Source organism: Notolepis coatsorum, assembly GCF_963971535.1.
Source record: "Notolepis coatsorum genome assembly, chromosome: 5".
NCBI lineage: Eukaryota > Metazoa > Chordata > Actinopteri > Aulopiformes > Paralepididae > Notolepis > Notolepis coatsorum.
Genome location: NC_140169.1, coordinates 26,024,705 through 26,047,947, shown reverse-complemented (window position 1 = coordinate 26,047,947; position 23,243 = coordinate 26,024,705). Strand labels below are relative to the sequence as shown.

The 23,243-nt window shown below is 43.4% G+C and overlaps 1 protein-coding gene across 1 annotated transcript in view; it reads right to left on the bottom strand.

The window, feature by feature from the left end:
• Positions 1-23,243, bottom strand: part of LOC311228131 (disco-interacting protein 2 homolog A-like) — a gene marked incomplete at its 5' end in the record, with an annotated part of 215,683 nt that overhangs the window by 65,056 nt on the left and 127,384 nt on the right. Inside the window, 5 exons of the mRNA XM_084314044.1 lie at positions 12,188-12,389; positions 13,680-13,794; positions 13,923-14,050; positions 15,384-15,464; positions 15,847-15,983. Coding sequence (XP_084170170.1) covers positions 12,188-12,389; positions 13,680-13,794; positions 13,923-14,050; positions 15,384-15,464; positions 15,847-15,983 — 663 coding nt within the window. The remainder of the gene's footprint in view (positions 1-12,187; positions 12,390-13,679; positions 13,795-13,922; positions 14,051-15,383; positions 15,465-15,846; positions 15,984-23,243) is intronic.

Genomic DNA, 23,243 nt, shown 5'->3' with positions numbered 1-23,243 from the left:
TTCTACTGTGTCCTACCTGGCTGTTTCTACTGTGTTTCTACTGTGTCCTACCTGGCTGTTTCTATTGTGTTTCTACTGTGTCCTACCTGGCTGTTTCTACTGTGTTTCTACTGTGTCCTACCTGGCTGTTTCTACTGTGTTTCTACTGTGTCCTACCTGACTGTTTCTACTGTGTTTCTACTGTGTTCTACCTGACTGTTTCTACTGTGTCCTACCTGGCTGTTTCTACTGTGTTTCTACTGTGTCCTATCTGGCTGTTTCTACTGTGTCCTACCTGACTGTTTCTACTGTGTTTCTACTGTGTTTCTACTGTGTCCTATCTGGCTGTTTCTACTGTGTCCTACCTGACTGTTTCTACTGTGTTTCTACTGTGTCCTACCTGACTGTTTCTACTGTGTTTCTACTGTGTCCTACCTGACTGTTTCTACTGTGTCCTACCTGACTGTTTCTACTGTGTTTCTACTGTGTTCTACCTGACTGTTTCTACTGTGTCCTACCTGACTGTTTCTACTGTGTTTCTACTGTGTTCTACCTGGCTGTTTCTACTGTGTTTCTACTGTGTCCTACCTGACTGTTTCTACTGTGTTTCTACTGTGTCCTATCTGGCTGTTTCTACTGTGTTTCTACTGTGTCCTACCTGGCTGTTTCTACTGTGTTTCTACTGTGTCCTATCTAGCTGTTTCTACTGTGTTTCTACTGTGTCCTACCTGGCTGTTTCTACTGTGTTTCTACTGTGTTCTACCTGACTGTTTCTACTGTGTCCTACCTGACTGTTTCTACTGTGTCCTACCTGACTGTTTCTACTGTGTTTCTACTGTGTCCTACCTGGCTGCTTCTACTGTGTCTCTACTGTGTCCTACCTGACTGTTTCTACTGTGTTTCTACTGTGTCCTATCTGGCTGTTTCTAATGTGTTTCTACTGTGTCCTACCTGACTGTTTCTACTGTGTTTCTACTGTGTCCTACCTGGCTGTTTCTACTGTGTTTCTACTGTGTCCTACCTGACTGTTTCTACTGTGTTTCTACTGTGTCCTACCTGACTGTTTCTACTGTGTCCTACCTGACTGTTTCTACTGTGTTTCTACTGTGTCCTATCTGGCTGTTTCTACTGTTTTTCGACTGTGTCCTACCTGACTGTTTCTACTGTTTCTACTGTGTCCTACCTGGCTGTTTCTACTGTGTTTCTACTGTGTCCTACCTGACTGTTTCTACTGTGTCCTATCTGGCTGTTTCTACTGTTTTTCTACTGTGTCCTACCTGACTGTTTCTACTGTGTTTCTACTGTGTCCTACCTGGCTGTTTCTACTGTGTTTCTACTGTGTCCTACCTGACTGTTTCTACTGTGTCCTACCTGACTGTTTCTACTGTGTTTCTACTGTGTCCTACCTGACTGTTTCTACTGTGTTTCTATTGTGTCCTACCTGGCTGTTTCTACTGTGTTTCTACTGTGTCCTATCTGGCTGTTTCTACTGTTTCTACTGTGTTTCTACTGTGTTTCTACTGTGTCCTACCTGACTGTTTCTACTGTGTTTCTATTGTGTCCTACCTGACTGTTTCTACTGTGTTTCTACTGTGTCCTACCTGAAATGTTTCTACTGTGTCCTACCTGACTGTTTCTACTGTGTTTCTACTGTGTCCTACCTGACTGTTTCTACTGTGTTTCTACTGTGTCCTACCTGACTGTTTCTACCATGTTTCTACTGTGTCCTACCTGGCTGTTTCTACTGTGTTTCTACTGTGTCCTATCTAGCTGTTTCTACTGTGTTTCTACTGTGTCCTACCTGGCTGTTTCTACTGTGTCCTACCTGGCTGTTTCTACTGTGTTTCTACTGTGTTCTACCTGACTGTTTCTACTGTGTCCTACCTGACTGTTTCTACTGTGTTTCTACTGTGTCCTACCTGGCTGTTTCTACTGTGTTTCTACTGTGTCCTACCTGACTGTTTCTACTGTGTTTCTACTGTGTCCTATCTGGCTGTTTCTAATGTGTTTCTACTGTGTCCTACCTGACTGTTTCTACTGTGTTTCTACTGTGTCCTACCTGGCTGTTTCTACTGTGTTTCTACTGTGTCCTACCTGACTGTTTCTACTGTGTCCTACCTGGCTGTTTCTACTGTGTCCTACCTGACTGTTTCTACTGTGTCCTACCTGACTGTTTCTACTGTGTCCTACCTGGCTGTTTCTACTGTGTTTCTACTGTGTCCTATCTGGCTGTTTCTACTGTTTTTCTACTGTGTCCTACCTGACTGTTTCTACTGTGTTTCTACTGTGTCCTACCTGGCTGTTTCTACTGTGTTTCTACTGTGTCCTACCTGACTGTTTCTACTGTGTCCTACCTGACTGTTTCTACTGTGTTTCTACTGTGTCCTACCTGACTGTTTCTACTGTGTTTCTACTGTGTCCTACCTGACTGTTTCTACTGTGTTTCTATTGTGTCCTACCTGGCTGTTTCTACTGTGTTTCTACTGTGTCCTATCTGGCTGTTTCTACTGTTTCTACTGTGTCCTACCTGACTGTTTCTACTGTGTTTCTACTGTGTCCTACCTGACTGTTTCTACTGTGTTTCTACTGTGTTTCTACTGTGTCCTACTTGACTGTTTCTACTGTGTCCTACAGGGCTGTTTCTACTGTGTTTATACTGTGTCCTACCTGGCTGTTTCTACTGTGTTTCTACTGTGTTTCTACTGTGTCCTACTTGGCTGTTTCTACTGTGTTTCTACTGTGTCCTACCTGGCTGTTTCTACTGTGTTTCTACTGTGTCCTACCTGGCTGTTTCTATTGTGTTTCTACTGTGTCCTACCTGGCTGTTTCTACTGTGTCCTACCTGACTGTTTCTACTGTGTTTCTACTGTGTCCTACCTGGCTGTTTCTACTGTGTCCTACCTGACTGTTTCTACTGTGTTTCTACTGTGTCCTACCTGACTGTTTCTACTGTGTTTCTACTGAGTCCTACCTGACTGTTTCTACTGTGTTTCTATTGTGTTCTACCTGACTGTTTCTACTGTGTCCTACCTGGCTGTTTCTACTGTGTTTCTACTGTGTTTCTACTGTGTCCTATCTGGCTGTTTCTACTGTGTTTCTACTGTGTCCTACCTGGCTGTTTCTACTGTGTCCTACCTGACTGTTTCTACTGTGTTTCTACTGTGTTCTACCTGACTGTTTCTACTGTGTCCTACCTGACTGTTTCTACTGTGTTTCTACTGTGTCCTATCTGGCTGTTTCTACTGTGTTTCTACTGTGTCCTACCTGGCTGTTTCTACTGTGTTTCTACTGTGTCCTATCTGGCTGTTTCTACTGTGTTTCTACTGTGTCCTACCTGACTGTTTCTACTGTGTTTCTACTGTGTCCTACCTGACTGTTTCTACTGTGTCCTACCTGACTGTTTCTACTGTGTTTCTACTGTGTCCTACCTGAAATGTTTCTACTGTGTTTCTACTGTGTCCTACCGGGCTGTTTCTACTGTGTTTCTACTGTGTCCTACCTGATTGTTTCTACTGTGTCCTACCTGACTGTTTCTACTGTGTTTCTACTGTGTCCTACCTGACTGTTTCTACTGTGTTCTACCTGACTGTTTCTACCATGTTTCTACTGTGTCCTACCTGGCTGTTTCCACTGTGTTTCTACTGTGTCCTACCTGACTGTTTCTACTGTGTTTCTACTGTGTTTTACCTGGCTGTTTCTAATGTGTTTCTACTGTGTCCTACCTGACTGTTTCTACTGTGTCCTACCTGACTGTTTCTACTGTGTTTCTACTGTGTTTTACCTGGCTGTTTCTACTGTGTTTCTACTGTGTTCTACCTGACTGTTTCTACTGTGTCCTACCTGGCTGTTTCTACTGTGTTTCTACTGTGTCCTACCTGACTGTTTCTACTGTGTTCTACCTGACTGTTTCTACTGTGTTTCTACTGTGTCCTACCTGACTGTTTCTACTGTGTCCTACCTGACTGTTTCTACTGTGTTTCTACTGTGTCCTACCTGGCTGTTTCTACTGTGTTTCTACTGTGTCCTATCTGGCTGTTTCTACTGTGTTTCTACTGTGTCCTACCTGGCTGTTTCTACTGTGTCCTACCTGACTGTTTCTACTGTGTTTCTACTGTGTTCTACCTGACTGTTTCTACTGTGTCCTACCTGGCTGTTTCTACTGTGTTTCTACTGTGTCCTATCTGGCTGTTTCTACTGTGTTTCTACTGTGTCCTACCTGGCTGTTTCTACTGTGTCCTACCTGGCTGTTTCTACTGTGTTTCTACTGTGTTTCTACTGTGTCCTACCTGGCTGTTTCTACTGTGTCCTACCTGACTGTTTCTACTGTGTTTCTACTGTGTTCTACCTGACTGTTTCTACTGTGTCCTACCTGGCTGTTTCTACTGTGTTTCTACTGTGTCCTATCTGGCTGTTTCTACTGTGTTTCTACTGTGTCCTACCTGACTGTTTCTACTGTGTTTCTACTGTGTTTCTACTGTGTCCTATCTGGCTGTTTCTACTGTGTTTCTACTGTGTCCTACCTGACTGTTTCTACTGTGTTTCTACTGTGTTTCTACTGTGTCCTATCTGGCTGTTTCTACTGTGTTTCTACTGTGTCCTACCTGACTGTTTCTACTGTGTTTCTACTGTGTCCTACCTGACTGTTTCTACTGTGTTTCTACTGTGTCCTACCTGAAATGTTTCTACTGTGTTTCTACTGTGTCCTACCTGGCTGTTTCTACTGTGTTTCTACTGTGTCCTATCTGGCTGTTTCTACTGTGTTTCTACTGTGTCCTACCTGACTGGTTCTACTGTGTTTCTACTGTGTCCTACCTGACTGTTTCTACCATGTTTCTACTGTGTCCTACCTGGCTGTTTCTACTGTGTTTCTACTGTGTCCTTCCGGACTGTTTCTACTGTGTCCTACCTGACTGTTTCTACTGTGTCCTACCTGACTTTTTCTACTGTGTTTCTACTGTGTCCTACCTGGCTGTTTCTACTGTGTTTCTACTGTGTCCTACCTGACTGTTTCTACTGTGTCCTACCTGACTGTTTCTACTGTGTGTCTACTGTGTCCTACCTGGCTGTTTCTACTGTGTTTCTACTGTGTTCTACCTGACTGTTTCTACTGTGTCCTACCTGGCTGTTTCTACTGTGTTTCTACTGTGTCCTACCTGACAGTTTCTACTGTGTTTCTACTGTGTCCTACCTGGCTGTTTCTACTGTGTTTCTACTGTGTCCTACCTGCCTGTTTCTACTGTGTCCTACCTGACTGTTTCTACTGTGTCCTACCTGGCTGTTTCTACTGTGTCCTATCTGGCTGTTTCTACTGTGTTTCTACTGTGTCCTATCTGGCTGTTTCTAATGTGTTTCTACTGTGTCCTACCTGACTGTTTCTACTGTGTTTCTACTGTGTCCTATCTGGCTGTTTCTACTGTGTTTCTACTGTGTCCTACCTGACTGTTTCTACTGTGTCCTACCTGACTGTTTCTACTGTGTTTCTACTGTGTCCTACCTGAAATGTTTCTACTGTGTCCTACCTGGCTGTTTCTACTGTGTTTCTACTGTGTCCTACCTGGCTGTTTCTACTGTGTTTGTACTGTGTTTCTACTGTGTCCTACCTGACTGTTTCTACTGTGTTTCTACTGTGTCCTACCTGACTGTTTCTACTGTGTTTCTACTGTGTCCTACCTGACTGTTTCTACTGTGTTTCTACTGTGTCCTACCTGGCTGTTTCTACTGTGTTTCTACTGTGTCCTACCTGATTGTTTCTACTGTGTCCTACCTGGCTGTTTCTACTGTGTTTCTACTGTGTTTCTACTGTGTCCTATCTGGCTGTTTCTACTGTGTTTCTACTGTGTCCTACCTGACTGTTTCTACTGTGTTTCTACTGTGTCCTATCTGGCTGTTTCTACTGTGTTTCTACTGTGTCCTACCTGACTGTTTCTACTGTGTTTCTACTGTGTCCTACCTGACTGTTTCTACTGTGTTTCTACTGTGTTCTACCTGACTGTTTCTACTGTGTTTCTACTGTGTCCTACCTGGCTGTTTCTACTGTGTTTCTACTGTGTCCTACCTGGCTGTTTCTACTGTGTTTCTACTGTGTCCTATCTGGCTGTTTCTACTGTGTTTCTACTGTGTCCTACCTGGCTGTTTCTACTGTGTCCTACCTGACTGTTTCTACTGTGTTTCTACTGTGTTCTACCTGACTGTTTCTACTGTGTCCTACCTGGCTGTTTCTACTGTGTTTCTACTGTGTCCTATCTGGCTGTTTCTACTGTGTTTCTACTGTGTCCTACCTGACTGTTTCTACTGTGTTTCTACTGTGTTTCTACTGTGTCCTATCTGGCTGTTTCTACTGTGTTTCTACTGTGTCCTACCTGACTGTTTCTACTGTGTTTCTACTGTGTCCTACCTGACTGTTTCTACTGTGTTTCTACTGTGTCCTACCTGAAATGTTTCTACTGTGTTTCTACTGTGTCCTACCTGACTGTTTCTACTGTGTTTCTACTGTGTCCTACCTGAAATGTTTCTACTGTGTTTCTACTGTGTCCTACCTGGCTGTTTCTACTGTGTTTCTACTGTGTCCTATCTGGCTGTTTCTACTGTGTTTCTACTGTGTCCTACCTGACTGTTTCTACTGTGTTTCTACTGTGTCCTACCTGACTGTTTCTACCATGTTTCTACTGTGTCCTACCTGACTGTTTCTACTGTGTCCTACCTGGCTGTTTCTACTGTGTTTCTACTGTGTCCTACCTGACTGTTTCTACTGTGTCCTATCTGGCTGTTTCTACTGTGTTTCTACTGTGTCCTTCCGGACTGTTTCTACTGTGTCCTACCTGACTGTTTCTACTGTGTCCTACCTGACTTTTTCTACTGTGTTTCTACTGTGTCCTACCTGGCTGTTTCTACTGTGTTTCTACTGTGTCCTACCTGACTGTTTCTACTGTGTCCTACCTGACTGTTTCTACTGTGTGTCTACTGTGTCCTACCTGGCTGTTTCTACTGTGTTTCTACTGTGTTCTACCTGACTGTTTCTACTGTGTTTCTACTGTGTCCTATCTGGCTGTTTCTACTGTGTCCTACCTGGCTGTTTCTACTGTGTTTCTACTGTGTCCTACCTGACAGTTTCTACTGTGTTTCTACTGTGTCCTACCTGGCTGTTTCTACTGTGTTTCTACTGTGTCCTACCTGCCTGTTTCTACTGTGTCCTACCTGACTGTTTCTACTGTGTCCTACCTGGCTGTTTCTACTGTGTCCTATCTGGCTGTTTCTACTGTGTTTCTACTGTGTCCTACCTGACTGTTTCTACTGTGTTTCTACTGTGTCCTATCTGGCTGTTTCTAATGTGTTTCTACTGTGTCCTACCTGACTGTTTCTACTGTGTCCTACCTGACTGTTTCTACTGTGTTTCTACTGTGTCCTACCTGAAATGTTTCTACTGTGTCCTACCTGGCTGTTTCTACTGTGTTTGTACTGTGTTTCTACTGTGTCCTACCTGACTGTTTCTACTGTGTTTCTACTGTGTCCTACCTGACTGTTTCTACTGTGTTTCTACTGTGTCCTACCTGACTGTTTCTACTGTGTTTCTACTGTGTCCTACCTGGCTGTTTCTACTGTGTTTCTACTGTGTCCTACCTGATTGTTTCTACTGTGTCCTACCTGGCTGTTTCTACTGTGTTTCTACTGTGTTTCTACTGTGTCCTATCTGGCTGTTTCTACTGTGTTTCTACTGTGTCCTACCTGACTGTTTCTACTGTGTTTCTACTGTGTCCTATCTGGCTGTTTCTACTGTGTTTCTACTGTGTCCTACCTGACTGTTTCTACTGTGTTTCTACTGTGTCCTACCTGACTGTTTCTACTGTGTTTCTACTGTGTCCTACCTGAAATGTTTCTACTGTGTCCTACCTGGCTGTTTCTACTGTGTTTCTACTGTGTCCTATCTGGCTGTTTCTACTGTGTTTCTACGGTGTCCTACCTGACTGTTTCTACTGTGTTTCTACTGTGTCCTACCTGACTGTTTCTACTGTGTTTCTACTGTGTTCTACCTGACTGTTTCTACTGTGTTTCTACTGTGTCCTACCTGGCTGTTTCTACTGTGTTTCTACTGTGTCCTACCTGGCTGTTTCTACTGTGTTTCTACTGTGTCCTATCTGGCTGTTTCTACTGTGTTTCTACTGTGTCCTACCTGACTGTTTCTACTGTGTTTCTACTGTGTTCTACCTGACTGTTTCTACTGTGTCCTACCTGGCTGTTTCTACTGTGTTTCTACTGTGTCCTACCTGACTGTTTCTACTGTGTTTCTACTGTGTTTCTACTGTGTCCTATCTGGCTGTTTCTACTGTGTTTCTACTGTGTCCTACCTGACTGTTTCTACTGTGTTTCTACTGTGTCCTACCTGACTGTTTCTACTGTGTTTCTACTGTGTCCTACCTGAAATGTTTCTACTGTGTTTCTACTGTGTCCTACCTGGCTGTTTCTACTGTTTCTACTGTGTCCTATCTGGCTGTTTCTACTGTGTTTCTACTGTGTCCTACCTGACTGTTTCTACTGTGTTTCTACTGTGTCCTACCTGACTGTTTCTACCATGTTTCTACTGTGTCCTACCTGGCTGTTTCTACTGTGTTTCTACTGTGTCCTTCCGGACTGTTTCTACTGTGTTTCTACTGTGTCCTACCTGACTGTTTCTACTGTGTCCTACCTGACTGTTTCTACTGTGTTTCTACTGTGTCCTACCTGACTGTTTCTACTGTGTTCTACCTGACTGTTTCTACTGTGTGTCTACTGTGTCCTACCTGGCTGTTTCTACTGTGTTCTACCTGACTGTTTCTACTGTGTCCTACCTGGCTGTTTCTACTGTGTTTCTACTGTGTCCTACCTGACAGTTTCTACTGTGTTTCTACTGTGTCCTACCTGCCTGTTTCTACTGTGTCCTACCTGACTGTTTCTACTGTGTCCTATCTGGCTGTTTCTACTGTGTTTCTACTGTGTCCTACCTGACTGTTTCTACTGTGTTTCTACTGTGTCCTATCTGGCTGTTTCTAATGTGTTTCTACTGTGTCCTACCTGACTGTTTCTACTGTGTCCTACCTGACTGTTTCTACTGTGTTTCTACTGTGTCCTACCTGAAATGTTTCTACTGTGTTTCTACTGTGTCCTACCTGGCTGTTTCTACTGTGTTTGTACTGTGTTTCTACTGTGTTTCTACTGTGTTTCTACTGTGTCCTACCTGACTGTTTCTACTGTGTTTCTACTATGTCCTATCTGGCTGTTTCTACTGTGTTTCTACTGTGTCCTACCTGATTGTTTCTACTGTGTCCTACCTGGCTGTTTCTACTGTGTTTCTACTGTGTTTCTACTGTGTCCTATCTGGCTGTTTCTACTGTGTTTCTACTGTGTCCTACCTGACTGTTTCTACTGTGTTTCTACTGTGTCCTATCTGGCTGTTTCTACTGTGTTTCTACTGTGTCCTACCTGACTGTTTCTACTGTGTTTCTACTGTGTCCTACCTGACTGTTTCTACTGTGTTTCTACTGTGTCCTACCTGAAATGTTTCTACTGTGTTTCTACTGTGTCCTACCTGGCTGTTTCTACTGTGTTTCTACTGTGTCCTATCTGGCTGTTTCTACTGTGTTTCTACTGTGTCCTACCTGACTGTTTCTACTGTGTTTCTACTGTGTCCTACCTGACTGTTTCTACTGTGTTTCTACTGTGTTCTACCTGACTGTTTCTACTGTGTTTCTACTGTGTCCTACCTGACTGTTTCTACTGTGTCCTACCTGACTGTTTCTACTGTGTTTCTACTGTGTCCTACCTGACTGTTTCTACTGTGCTTCTACTGTGTCCTACCTGACTGTTTCTACTGTATTTCTACTGTGTCCTACCTGGCTGTTTCTACTGTGTTTCTACTGTGTTCTACCTGACTGTTTCTACTGTGTCCTACCTGACTGTTTCTACTGTGTCCTACCTGACTGTTTCTACTGTGTTTCTACTGTGTCCTACCTGGCTGTTTCTACTGTGTCCTACCTGGCTGTTTCTACTGTGTCCTACCTGACTGTTTCTACTGTGTTTCTACTGTGTCCTACCTGACTGTTTCTACTGTGTTTCTAATGTGTCCTACCTGGCTGTTTCTACGGTGTTTCTACTGTGTCCTACCTGACTGTTTCTACTGTGTCCTACCTGACTGTTTCTACTGTGTCCTACCTGACTGTTTCTACTGTGTTTCTACTGTGTCCTACCTGACTGTTTCTACTGTGTTTCTACTGTGTTTCTACTGTGTTTCTACTGTGTCCTACCTGACTGTTTCTACTGTGTTTCTACTGTGTCCTACCTGACTGTTTATACTGTGTTTCTACTGTGTCCTACCTGACTGTTTCTACTGTGTTTCTACTGTGTTTCTACTGTGTCCTACCTGACTGTTTCTACTGTGTTTCTACTGTGTCCTACCTGACTGTTTCTACTGTGTTTCTACTGTGTCCTACCTGGCTGTTTCTACTGTGTTTCTACTGTGTTCTACCTGACTGTTTCTACTGTGTCCTACCTGGCTGTTTCTACTGTGTTTCTACTGTGTCCTACCTGACTGTTTCTACTGTGTTTCTACTGTGTCCTACCTGACTGTTTCTACTGTGTTTCTACTGTGTCCTACCTGACTGTTTCTACTGTGTTTCTATTGTGTCCTACCTGGCTGTTTCTACTGTGTTTCTACTGTGTCCTACCTGACTGTTTCTACTGTGTCCTACCTGACTGTTTCTACTGTGTCCTACCTGACTGTTTCTACTGTGTTTCTACTGTGTCCTACCTGACTGTTTCTACTGTGTCCTACCTGACTGTTTCTACTGTGTCCTACCTGGCTGTTTCTACTGTGTCCTACCTGACTGTTTCTACTGTGTCCTACCTGACTGTTTCTACTGTGTCCTACCTGACTGTTTCTACTGTGTTTCTACTGTGTCCTACCTGACTGTTTCTACTGTGTTTCTACTGTGTCCTACCTGACTGTTTCTACTGTGTTTCTACTGTGTCCTACCTGACTGTTTCTACTGTGTTTCTATTGTGTCCTACCTGGCTGTTTCTACTGTGTTTCTACTGTGTCCTACCTGACTGTTTCTACTGTGTCCTACCTGACTGTTTCTACTGTGTCCTACCTGACTGTTTCTACTGTGTTTCTACTGTGTCCTACCTGACTGTTTATACTGTGTCCTACCTGACTGTTTCTACTGTGTTTCTACTGTGTTTCTACTGTGTTTCTACTGTGTCCTACCTGACTGTTTCTACTGTGTTTCTACTGTGTCCTACCTGACTGTTTCTACTGTGTTTCTACTGTGTCCTACCTGGCTGTTTCTACTGTGTTTCTACTGTGTTCTACCTGACTGTTCCTACTGTGTCCTACCTGACTGTTTCTACTGTGTCCTACCTGGCTGTTTCTACTGTGTCCTACCTGACTGTTTCTACTGTGTCCTACCTGACTGTTTCTACTGTGTTTCTACTGTGTCCTACCTGACTGTTTCTACTGTGTTTCTACTGTGTCATACCTGACTGTTTCTACTGTGTTTCTATTGTGTCATACCTGGCTGTTTCTACTGTGTTTCTACTGTGTCCTACCTGGCTGTTTCTACTGTGTCCTACCTGACTGTTTCTACTGTGTCCTACCTGACTGTTTCTACTGTGTTTCTACTGTGTCCTACCTGACTGTTTCTACTGTGTTTCTACTGTGTCCTACCTGATTGTTTCTACTGTGTCCTACCTGATTGTTTCTACTGTGTCCTACCTGATTGTTTCTACTGTGTCCTACCTGATTGTTTCTACTGTGGGTTACCTGACTGTTTATACTGTGTCCTACCGACTGTTTCTACTGTGTCCTACCTGATTATTTCTACTGTGTCCTACCTGATTGTTTCTACTGTGTCCTACCTGACTGTTTCTACTGTGTCCTACCTGACTGTTTCTACTGTGTCCTACCGACTGTTTATACTGTGTCCAACCTGATTGTTTCTACTGTTTACTACCTGACTGTTTCTACTGTGTCCTACCTGACTGTTTATACTGTGTACTACCTGACTGTTTCTACTGTGTCCTACCTGACTGTTTCTACTGTGTCCTACCTGACTGTTTATACTGTGTTTCTACTGTGTCCTACCTGACTGTTTATACTGTGTCCTACCTGACTGTTTATACTGTGTCCTACCTGACTGTTTATACTGTGTCCTACCTGACTGTTTATACTGTGTCCTACCTGGCTGTTTCTGCCGTGGCTTGGGCAGGTTGGTGACACAGGTATGGGGGCACATGAGAACATTGCATGGGTGCAGCGCCCCCTCCAGGAAGCGCTGTTTGGTCTCCGAGATGTGGATGCCTCCCAGGGGAGCCTTGGGGAGGGTGTTGGCAGGCACCAGAGCCAGGCAGTACACCCCCGCCTGATGGATACTGTCTATAGCCTAGACATGGGGGGAAAACTAATTATATATCAGGCCCCCCCAGGATTCCACGGCAAAACGACAAAAATCCCATGGTGGACTTTTTAAAAGTGCTTAAATTCAAGAACGTCATGCTGGTAAAATGCTGGTAAATCAAGTTCTCAATACTGAGACAATACAGTCAAGTCAGAGTAAACTTCACTGAGCGACAGAGTAACTTCACTGACATCTAGTGGTGGTGATATGTAACTCCAGAAGGTGCCAATCACGTGGGTGTCAGGTGAACACTGGCTGACAGCGCTGTGTTTGTTGTTGCTACTTCCTTCTTAATTAACTCATTCAGCGCCACAGGTCGGGGCGCCAGAGGGTGCTAGAGCGCCATGGCTTTAATCAATGGGGGGACTGCGACATTAGCAAGTGCTTAAAATATATCTTATCTATGGGTCTAATACACCCGTCGATTGTCAGTGAGTTGCTTCCAGTCAACATGCACAAAACAGATTGTTTTTTCATACATACATTTCTGTTTTATACCGTGGTGAATACGAGTATATTTCCAGAGCATTCTGTCTAATCTCAAGAAACTCGAGCAAACGGCGCTTCAATGTATTTCCTTAAAAATCTTGCCATTTGTCGCTTGATTTATGAATCGTTCTGAAAATAACGCTAGATTATCGGTATTATATGTGTCGTCATGCGCGAACAGAAGCGGGGGCTGAAAACTCGCTTCTCAGTGCTTTGCCTGCAGCCAACGTCAGAAACACACACACACACACGCTCCGATGGTGGCGAAATAAACATCGGATTAACCCAAGATTCGTAACATAGAGTCCTTACCTCACATCTGATGTCCTGCAGATTAATCCAATTCCTGATCGCCATTCCAATCGTGATCGTGTTTATTGATCCAACGTTATATGTCCGAAAGGCATAATCCATGCTGCTCCCAGTCTCCGTTATAAATGTTACTCTTGCCCGAGAAGGAAAACCTGGACCGGACTTGTTAGATCAGCGTACAGCCCAAGGGGAAGGGATTTCAATGATCTACAGCTCCACCTTCTGCTATAACTCGAGTACGTGGCAACCTATAGAGGTTCTCAGATGACTCCTCCATCGTCAGTTACATCACGGACGACAACAAGGATGATTTACAGATTTGTTAAAGGAGCTAGAACTCATATTTAGACCGGCAAGGTAAATGTTGAAACTATGTGTGTGTGTGTGTGTGTGTGTGTGTGTGTGTGTGTGTGTGTGTGTGTGTGTGTGTGTGTGTGTGTGTGTGTGTGTGTGTGTGTTTGTGTGTGATGTTACCTGAAGAACGCGACTCATCCACTGGAAGCTGTCCTCCTCAGAGGCGTCTGGTCTCTGCTCAGCCACCACAACGATCCGCTCGTCGTGCAGCACCGACACCGAGAACACCGCTATCCTGGAACACGCAAAGTGTCAAATCACGTCGTAAGAACGAGAGGACACTGTAACACTGATACCGCTCGGAAATACAGCCCAACAGCAGTATTGTAAGAACGAGAGTCCCGTTTTTTTCCGTATTCTCACCTTCCCCTGTAAACGAACTTCATAGGCTCCACCGCCAGCGCCGTGGCGACCACGTCATCTGCGTTGTGTCTCCGCCCACTCACCACCATCAGGCCGTCCATCTTCCCCACAACAAACACCAGGTTGTCCTGGCAGGGGGACACAATGGAGACACGGAGGACATCGACATTATAAGATAAGTAAGATATAATATGGGCGGCTACGTGGCGTAGTGGGCAAGGTGCTCGCCACGAAATCTGGAGACGCTGGGCTTGCCTGTTCGAGCCCAGCGCTCCACATTTGCTTTCAGTTTAGCTGGTCGTCCGTACTAATACACATTGGCCGTATTAGGGGGTGGGAAACTGATTGGTGGGGATCGGGCGTTGTGGACAGCGACTCCTACAGGTCGGTTGGTGCGCCTGCGCAGTAGAATCAGGAAGTGTCGGGGGCAGCGTGAGCCTCCCACGCGTTACTCCTCGCCACTGAGAGATCGAGCTGCGCAGGTGAAAAGATGCGACTGCTGTTACCTCAAGTACCGGAGGGGACTTGTGCTATGTATGACTTAGTCCACATTGCAGCCGGCTTGTGGGAGGCAAGAAACAGCGTTCGTGACAGGGGAGGGTTGAATTGGATGATACGAAATTGGGATGGGAGAAAATATAGAAAATGGGAGAAAAAGTGGATAAAAAAAAAAAAAGTAAGATATAATATACAGTAGGCCTGTCCCCGACTAAGGATTTGTATAGTCGATTTTGATTGGCCAAAATGTGCCGATAGTCGACTGGTATTTTTGAATGCAAAGAAAAATCTAAATATTATATATATATTTTTTGGGATCATTCCATTTGGGCTGTGTGGCTTAATGTCTGAAGGAGTCGACTTTCCTCTGGGAAAGCATGAAATTGGTCCACTGATGGATACATCTTGATATTTGTCGAGTGTGTTCATTAGACGGGGGAAATCCTCTTTCAGTGCTTCTATGCCCATTTCTTAGGAAGTTAGCCTCGCTGGTATGCGCGCCAATAGCGTTAGCCACACGTCTAGGCCTCTTTGCTTTTGGAAAGAATGATAAAAAAAGAAAAGAAAAAAGAAGATATTTCATTCAGCTAAGAGGTTGGCAGTCAACTACGGCTCCTTTCGATCGATTAGTCGACTATCCGACTAGTCGAGGTCAGCCCTAATATACAGTATATATGACAGCGTGAGACAACATAGAAGATTCAGTGTTTTCAACAGGTCTTCTTCTTTTTTAAATGTTTTTATTGTTGCTGTACATTAAAAAGCACTGGGACTTATTTTTGTGAGCACGGACATTCACACTTTCCCTACGTACTGCAGTGCGGGCCGTATTTCTAAAGCTCCAGCGATTGTAGGGTGTTTGTTAAATCCTTTTCCACGTGTCCTTGAGCGGGTCTGATAGCGCTGAGCCAGAGCACGAGGAACAAAGGAAGTTAAAGGACAACGGGACGAGGTTGAACTCACCGGCCCCACGAAGCCAAGCAGCGACGTCCTAGTGAAGGGTCTGTCACTGATGGGAACTCCAGACGACATCACTGGGATGGTCTGAAACAAGACACAGCATTATGAGAAAAGGATGCATAGCCTGATGGCTGCTTGTTGGATGAGCTTCCAACCTTGTGGAATGCAAGCCCACATTTAGTGAATCATTTTGTGGATTCGAACCGGGAACCTTTTGATTACCAGACGGCTGCTCCACCTCTTGAGCCACTGTCGCCCCCCCCCCACGTCGTTTACTGTGTTGTATTTAAAAGAAAATGTTGTAATGACTGAAATGTGTGTTTGTCAAACTGCTTAATAAACATGCAAGCGAACACACACATGCACACACGCACACACACACACTCACACAATAGCAGAAGCTAAACACCCACTGCTGGGCATGAACCTCCCCAGTGCCAGTTGTCACGGTAACGAGTAAACTAACCTCAAAGATGCTCTTGGTCATGCCAGGTAGACCGTAGTAGGCGACACCAGTGCTGGCTGAGCTCACACAGATCTCTCCGACCTCGTCTGTCTGGCAGAGGTAGGGAGTGCCCTCCACTCGGACCACACACACCAAGGCTGCAAAAAGGGGGGGGGGGGGGGGGGCACACAATGATGACATCATCATTCATCATCAGGCAGATAAAAGATCAGATTGAGTGAGTTCAGTGTTTGTTTGAGGTGGTGGTGAGCTGGGACGGTAACACAGGCTGTACTGTAGGAACAGTGGAAAGGACTGTGTCCAGGCAACACAGACACCTTAATGATTATTGTATTATCGTTGTATCAGTTTGGGTAAGAAGGAAATACAGGCATAACATTTTGAACCCCTGGTGCATGAACTAGACACCAGCTGTTATAATAACTAGTATAAACAGCTAGTGAGATAGCTCAGGCTTTTATCTGCTTCAAGCACACAAATACTTGCTCAGCAAAGATGGGAAATATCCAATTGTCTATTTAAACTAGTATGGATTTTATGTGTACCAGCTAGGGATGCACGATAATTATCGGGCCGATATCAGCAATTATGACGTCATCCCGATAAACCCGATAACGTTATTAATAGCTCCGATAATATAATATCTTTTTTGGTAAAAAAAAAAATGCGGTGCGGGTGAATTGGGATGAAGGGCGTTTGTTTTTACTGTAGGCTCCTCCCGTTTTGCCAGTACTGTGGTACGACTGATAGCGTGTGGTTTAGGAAGAGGGCGTTTTACACAAATCCAGCGCTCCCTTTCTTGGCTGTGACATAGCCACGGAAGTTTCTGAAGCAGCGCGGATGTAAACAAAGATGGCGTCGGTAGTGTGGCAATAGTTTCAGAGGAAAAAAGTTTGCTTGCTATTTGTAACAAAAGCTTCCGGTTTAGCTGCAATATGTAGCGCACGCATTTGGTTATAGCTCCGCTCCCGCTAACGTTAATTTCGTTTAAAAACCTTATTTGGACAATACCAAAAGAGATTAAACCACATCGTATGTATTGATAAGACCTTCTACTAACTATATCAAAAGACAACATGGATAAGGATAAGAAAAAGGGTGGAAAGAAACAAGAAACAGCAATTCCAACGGCGCCGATTGAAACACGTTCAAGAAAAATAACAGGCGACGCTGCGGCAGATCCGTCGGTGACAAGCCCCGACGTGGGGAATATAGAGGAGAATACACCGGGACCAACGACTACTAGCCCCGAGAGGGAGACAATAGATGACAACATAACAGGAACGACAGGAAAAAGTACTGTGAAGGATAAAGCAGGTGATTTTGAGAAGATAATAGCAAACAAATCCATCGGATCCCTCACTGCACCCATAACATCAACTGACACAAGCAGTGCAATTACACAACCCGACTTTAACTCTCTGACTATCCTGATGAAAGAACAGATGGTCGCTTTCAAATTACACGTTGCACACATCAATACTAAATTCGAACACATCGATGCTAAACTCGAAGAGGTTATGAGAGCGGTCGCTGTACAGTCCATGCGAATCACGACAGTGGAGAATACGGTGACAGAAATTACACGGGCAGTCAAAGAGAACGAGAACATCATCAACGTTGGTTTGACAGAGGTAACGGAGGAGATAAAAAGGGTGGAAGAGGCATGCCGGAGGAAAATACAAGAAGTTAAAGATGAAGCGATGGAGAGGCTACTCGAAACCCAACGTTACTACAAGCGAAATAACATCCGCATTGTAGGACTTGATGAATCAGTCAATTGCACAGACGACAAGTTTCCAACAGTGCTATTAGAGATTTTGGGTAACAACTTTCTAAACACAGAGCTGATAGTGGACCAAGTTTACAGAATCGGTACTCGGGATCAAAGAAGCAACGGTCCAAGAGTCATCATTGTTACTCTGCGCAAGACGGCAATAAGAGATGACATCATCAAAATTGCTCGCAACCAAAGGGGAAAGCTGAAACATGGTGAAAACCCAATATTTATCTACGAGGATCTTTGCAAAGAGGCCATCGCTCAGCGTTTCCCCTACAAGGAGGTGATGCAGAAATTGTTCAAGTCTGGCCTCAAACCAAGGCTAGTATACCCGGCACTATTATCGATCGTGGGCAGTGACGGCCGTAGGGTAGGATTACACACGCCTAAAGAAGCCGAGGAATACTGGAATCTACATGGAGCAGAACCCCCAAGGCAGAGCGAAACACTGTCTAACAACAGATAAGCCTTCTCATCTCTCTCTCTTTCTCTGTGTATATCAGTATTAGAATGACTTTATCCGGGCTCAACAAATGTAGCAGATGATATGCATGCCGGCTACACCAAGGCATAATGTGTATAATATGATTCGTAATGCATTATATTTTCAGACCTCTGGTCTCTGTGGAGACAAGAATATAGCATTGACACTAAGAACAATCTGGAATATTCTGGGCTCATCGCTCGACTGCTCTGGGTCACTTAGAAATATCCCGAAAATACTAGTAGTCATGAACCCTGGGTAGGAAGATCATTCTGGAACATAACAGCAGTCTGTTAGTATATACTAGTGTATTCTACAACGTTCTAGAATATAATGCACCATTACAACGAAGGCCTGCAACTCTAACATTAACATCCGGTGTGTATAAGCATAAGCATATGATCAATTGACTGAAGTTTAATCAGGCCTTAATAAGACTTTAAAAAAAAATCAACCACACCTAAACGTATGAGCACAACAAGGTTATTCTAATAATTTAAATAATCACTCCACTGATGTAGAGATTGGCACATTGTAGCTCTAAAAGTCTCTGTTTTTCTCTTTTATCTATTTACTCAATTCTGTTCTAGTGGCTTCTCCACGTTGAGTTTTATTCTATCTCTCACTCCTTTTTTTTTCTCTTTTATCTTACATTGTTCTTTCCCATTGTTCTTCATATTAAGGTGTTAATGTTTCTCTACAATCTTTTCCTTTTTTCTGATGTTTCCTACATAAGTTAGTAGAAGGTTCAAATGAATATATCGATGAAAGTGTATTATTATTTTTTTTCATTTTTCATAATATTTCATTACAGTAAGGGAAGGCGCAAGACCAAAAGCGACATTCTATTGAATTAGAATGAAAATGTTAGATCCTATGGCAATTAGCATAGGAAGATTAGGATTACAAAGCTCAGTTTGGGCAATCCGGTGGCCTAAGGGAGGGAGTCATACGCGGAGGATGTGTTTTTGGAACACAGGCCTGTACGACTCTCTGGGAGAGGGGAAAAAAGGGGATTTTTATTTGTATATATATATGTTTTTAAGCTCGGCTCTCAACGGGACCTCAATAATTGGATGTACATCTATTGTAGCTTCGCACTCCAGAAGCATTACCAAAAACTACACAAAAACATGTATAGATTATGGCTAGTTTGAATATAATAATATGGAACACTGGTGGGATAAACAAACAACACAAACGCAAAAGCGTGCTCACACTGATGAAAAAAGAACATGTGGACGTGGCTCTACTAAGCGAAACGCACATTTTAGAGGAAGACATAGATACGTTAGCGGATAACACATATCATAATATTAGTCACTCTTCTTTTGGTACGAGAACTCGAGGTGTAGCCATAGTCGTCAGACGTAAGTTAAATATTGAATTAAAGGGGGTATGGTCGGATGCGGATGGGCGTATAACTATAGCTAGGATTGTACACAATAACAGGAAAATAGCGTTGGCAGCGGTATATGCCCCAAATTTGTACGAAGAGGGTTTCTTCACTACACTAACCGATGAAATGTTAAACCATCCCGATTACTCATTTATAATAGGTGCGGATTTTAATGCCATTTGGATCAAATCTTACCTCGCCTTTTCCAGCGAACAAAATAATTCATCTAAAGCATTAAAGGATTGGTCAAAGATTACAGGTGTAAATGATTTATGGCGTTCACTTAATCCCACGACCCGAAAGTACTCTTGTCGATCGGCGAGACATAACACATTATCCAGAATTGATTATGTCTTTGCATCCCCGAGACTATTTGATAAATATGAAGTGGAAATGATACCCAATGCACCCAATCAGATCACTGTTATTTACTCCTAAAAGCAACATTTGGTATACTATCTTCCCGGGCCCCAAGATGGCGTTTTAATTCGATGCTGCTTAATAACAAGGAATTCATTACACAACTCAAAGAAGCTCTTATAGAATTCCTACGGGAGAATGCAAACTCGGTGCAAGACCCCAGAATAATATGGATGTCGGTAAAGGGTATGATCAAGGATTTCACTGATAGATTTTCCTCCAAAATGCGCAAGAATCAATGCACAAAACTGTCTGAACTGGAAACGCTTTACTCAACGTTATTTAATTCTTTAAAATACAACAACTCAACTAGACTAGAAAATCAAGTTAACATACTAAAAACAGAGATCAATGCCATATACAGACAACAATCGGAAATGCAAATACGCAGCACAAGACAACAGCATAGTGTTGTCAAAAATATCGAAGTATCGATACATATCGATACTGAATATTTAAAACGGCTTCAATACTCATTTCCCGAAGTACCGATACTTTCTGCAGTATCGGTACCAGCTGGCTTGCTCCCGCAAGTTGTTGACAGACAGACGCGCTGTCAGAGCCTTGCCCTTCCGCCTCCTCCTCCTCCTCGCTCAGAGCAACAGACACAAGCTGTGGCAGCCTCCTCCCCCTCACAGCGCAGCCCAGTTTGTAAACAAAGCTATTATTAGCTAACGTTAGCTGTCGTTCCTCCGTTAGCTTAATGCTACATAGCTAGCTGGCCACCTATTACTTCATGGAAACGGAGTAACGTCAAGCCGAGCCCACTACACCAGTACACGCATGAATGAACTCGACACAACTACCCCGTTGCCAACGTTCGGTCGAGCGGAGCCGGAGCCCATCCTACACCAGTACACGCATGAACTCGACACAACATTACCCCGCCTCCATGAAGTGTCCAATTAGCAGCAATGTTGTTGAAAATGTAACGTTAATAAATGCTCCGAGCATAGCTCCGGAGAAATCTCTCTCTCTCTCTCTCTCTCTCTCTCTCTCTCTCTCTCTCTCTCTCTCTCTCTCTCTCTCTCTCTCTCTCTCTCTCTCTCTCTCTCTCTCTCTCTCTCTCTCTCTCTCTCTCTCTCTCGTCATAACTAGGAAGGTGCGCTCAGTAGACCTAAAATCTCCAGCAGCCACTCTCTCTTCTCTCTCTCTCTCTCTCTCTCTCTCTCTCTCTCTCTCTCTCTCTCTCTCTCTCTCTCGTCATAACTAGGAAGGTGCGCTCAGTAGACCTAAAATCTCCAGCAGCCACTCTCTCTTTCTCTCTCTCTCTCTCTCTCTCTCTCTGATCTAAAGATAAACAAAGGGTTTTAAAAGTGTATTTATCTTCTCGTATAGTACCAGAGAGAAGCTGAGGAGAATCAACCAGCAACAAAAGCAAAATTTGTTAAAAAAATATATATATATATATTATAATAAAAAAATAATTATTATATATATATTTTTTTTGGTATTGAAAGTATCGAAAGTATCGATACTTTTCAAGGTATCGTATCGAAGTCGAAATTCCAGTATCGTGACAACACTACAACAGCAGTACTCCCAAGGTTCTAAACCTAGTCACCTATTAGCGATGCGATTAAGAATTAATGCAAAATTTGCAGATATAACTACCATTAGAGCACAACAAGTACTTGAAACAGACCCCAAAATAATAAACGATACATTCAAAGAATTCTACTCCGACTTATATAAATCAGAAACGACCTTCGATCAAAACAAAATGGACACATATCTTAATCAAATTATTCTCCCTAAACTTTCAGAGGATGACGCTAAACAGTTAGAAACACCGATCACACTAGAGGAACTCAAGAAGGCCATATCCGAAATGCAAAATGGTAAGGCTCCTGGAAGAGACGGTATCCCATCAGAAATGTACCTTTCTTGTTGGGACATAATTGGACCCTTATTACTAAATATGATCTTATACTCAGTCAAGGAGGGGAACTTCCATAAAAACGACAATATTACACTCATTTCAGTCCTTCTCAAAAAAGACAAAGACCCCACCGAGTGCGGTAGTTACAGACCCTTAAGCCTCCTCGGAACCAATGTCAAACTGTACTCTAAGGTATTAGCCATCAGATTACAAAAGCATATGACGTCTTTAGTTCATCCGGACCAAACTGGCTTCATAAGAGGTCGCCTGATCACTGATAACATAAGACGAATACTGCACGTACTAGATGCAGACAAGGACGACACCATACCTAAGGCGATGCTGTCCCTGGATGCTATGAAAGCCTTTGACAGGCTGGAATGGTCGTATCTATGGGCAGTATTAGAAAGGATGGGGTTAGGAAAAGGATTCATTGATATGATTAAAGTATTATACAAAGACCCATCGGCCATGATTACAACAGGTACATTCATCTCCAAAATCTTTCCGGTATCACGCTCAGCCAGACAGGGTTGCCCTCTAAGTCCCAGACTATTCGATCTATCATTAGAGCCTTTAGCACAATATATAAGACAATCCCAATCCATAGAACCAATCGTAATCAAGGGCACACAACATAAAATTAGTTTATATGCGGACGACGTAATATTGTTCATGCAAAGCCCCAACACCACATTGCCTCATCTACTCAAGTTGATTGAGAACTTTGGTGATTTATCGGGATTTAAAATAAATTGGCCGAAGTCGGCTTTCCTTCCACTTAACACCCCTGCAAAAAAAGATACAACCCTCCCAGGTGAGATACCTATGGTAAAACATTTTAGATGCTTGGGTGTGGAAATATTTCCCACCATAAGACAAACGGTGAAGCACAATTACACAAAAATACAAAACAAAATCAAAGACGACCTGGACAGGTGGGCAAAACTTAAAAACTCAGTACAGGCAAGGGTATCAATAGTTAAGATGGATGTACTACCTAGAATCAACTTCTTCAGTTCAATGCTACCGTTACCCCCTCCAGAGGGTTACTGGAAAAGATTACACTCCTCCACATACAAATTTATTTGGAATAACAAACCACCACGTATAAAAAGATCCACCGCACAGAGAAATAAAGCAGACGGTGGCATGGCAGTTCCAGATTTTTTCCAATATTTTAAGGCGTACACATTAAGACCATTGACAACATGGTTTGATCCCCAAGCATTAGTATCCTGGAGAAAATTGGAAGAAAACATAGTAGCCCCACATAGACTGAAGGACATAGCACACACTAAACTACCAATCAAGCACTGTGAGCGGAAATTTGGCCCCATAATTACCCATGCGATCCGGATATGGCGTGAAACACAAAAAAAATATCCTAACCCACAAAAATGGCACAATCACACTCCCTTATTCAATAACA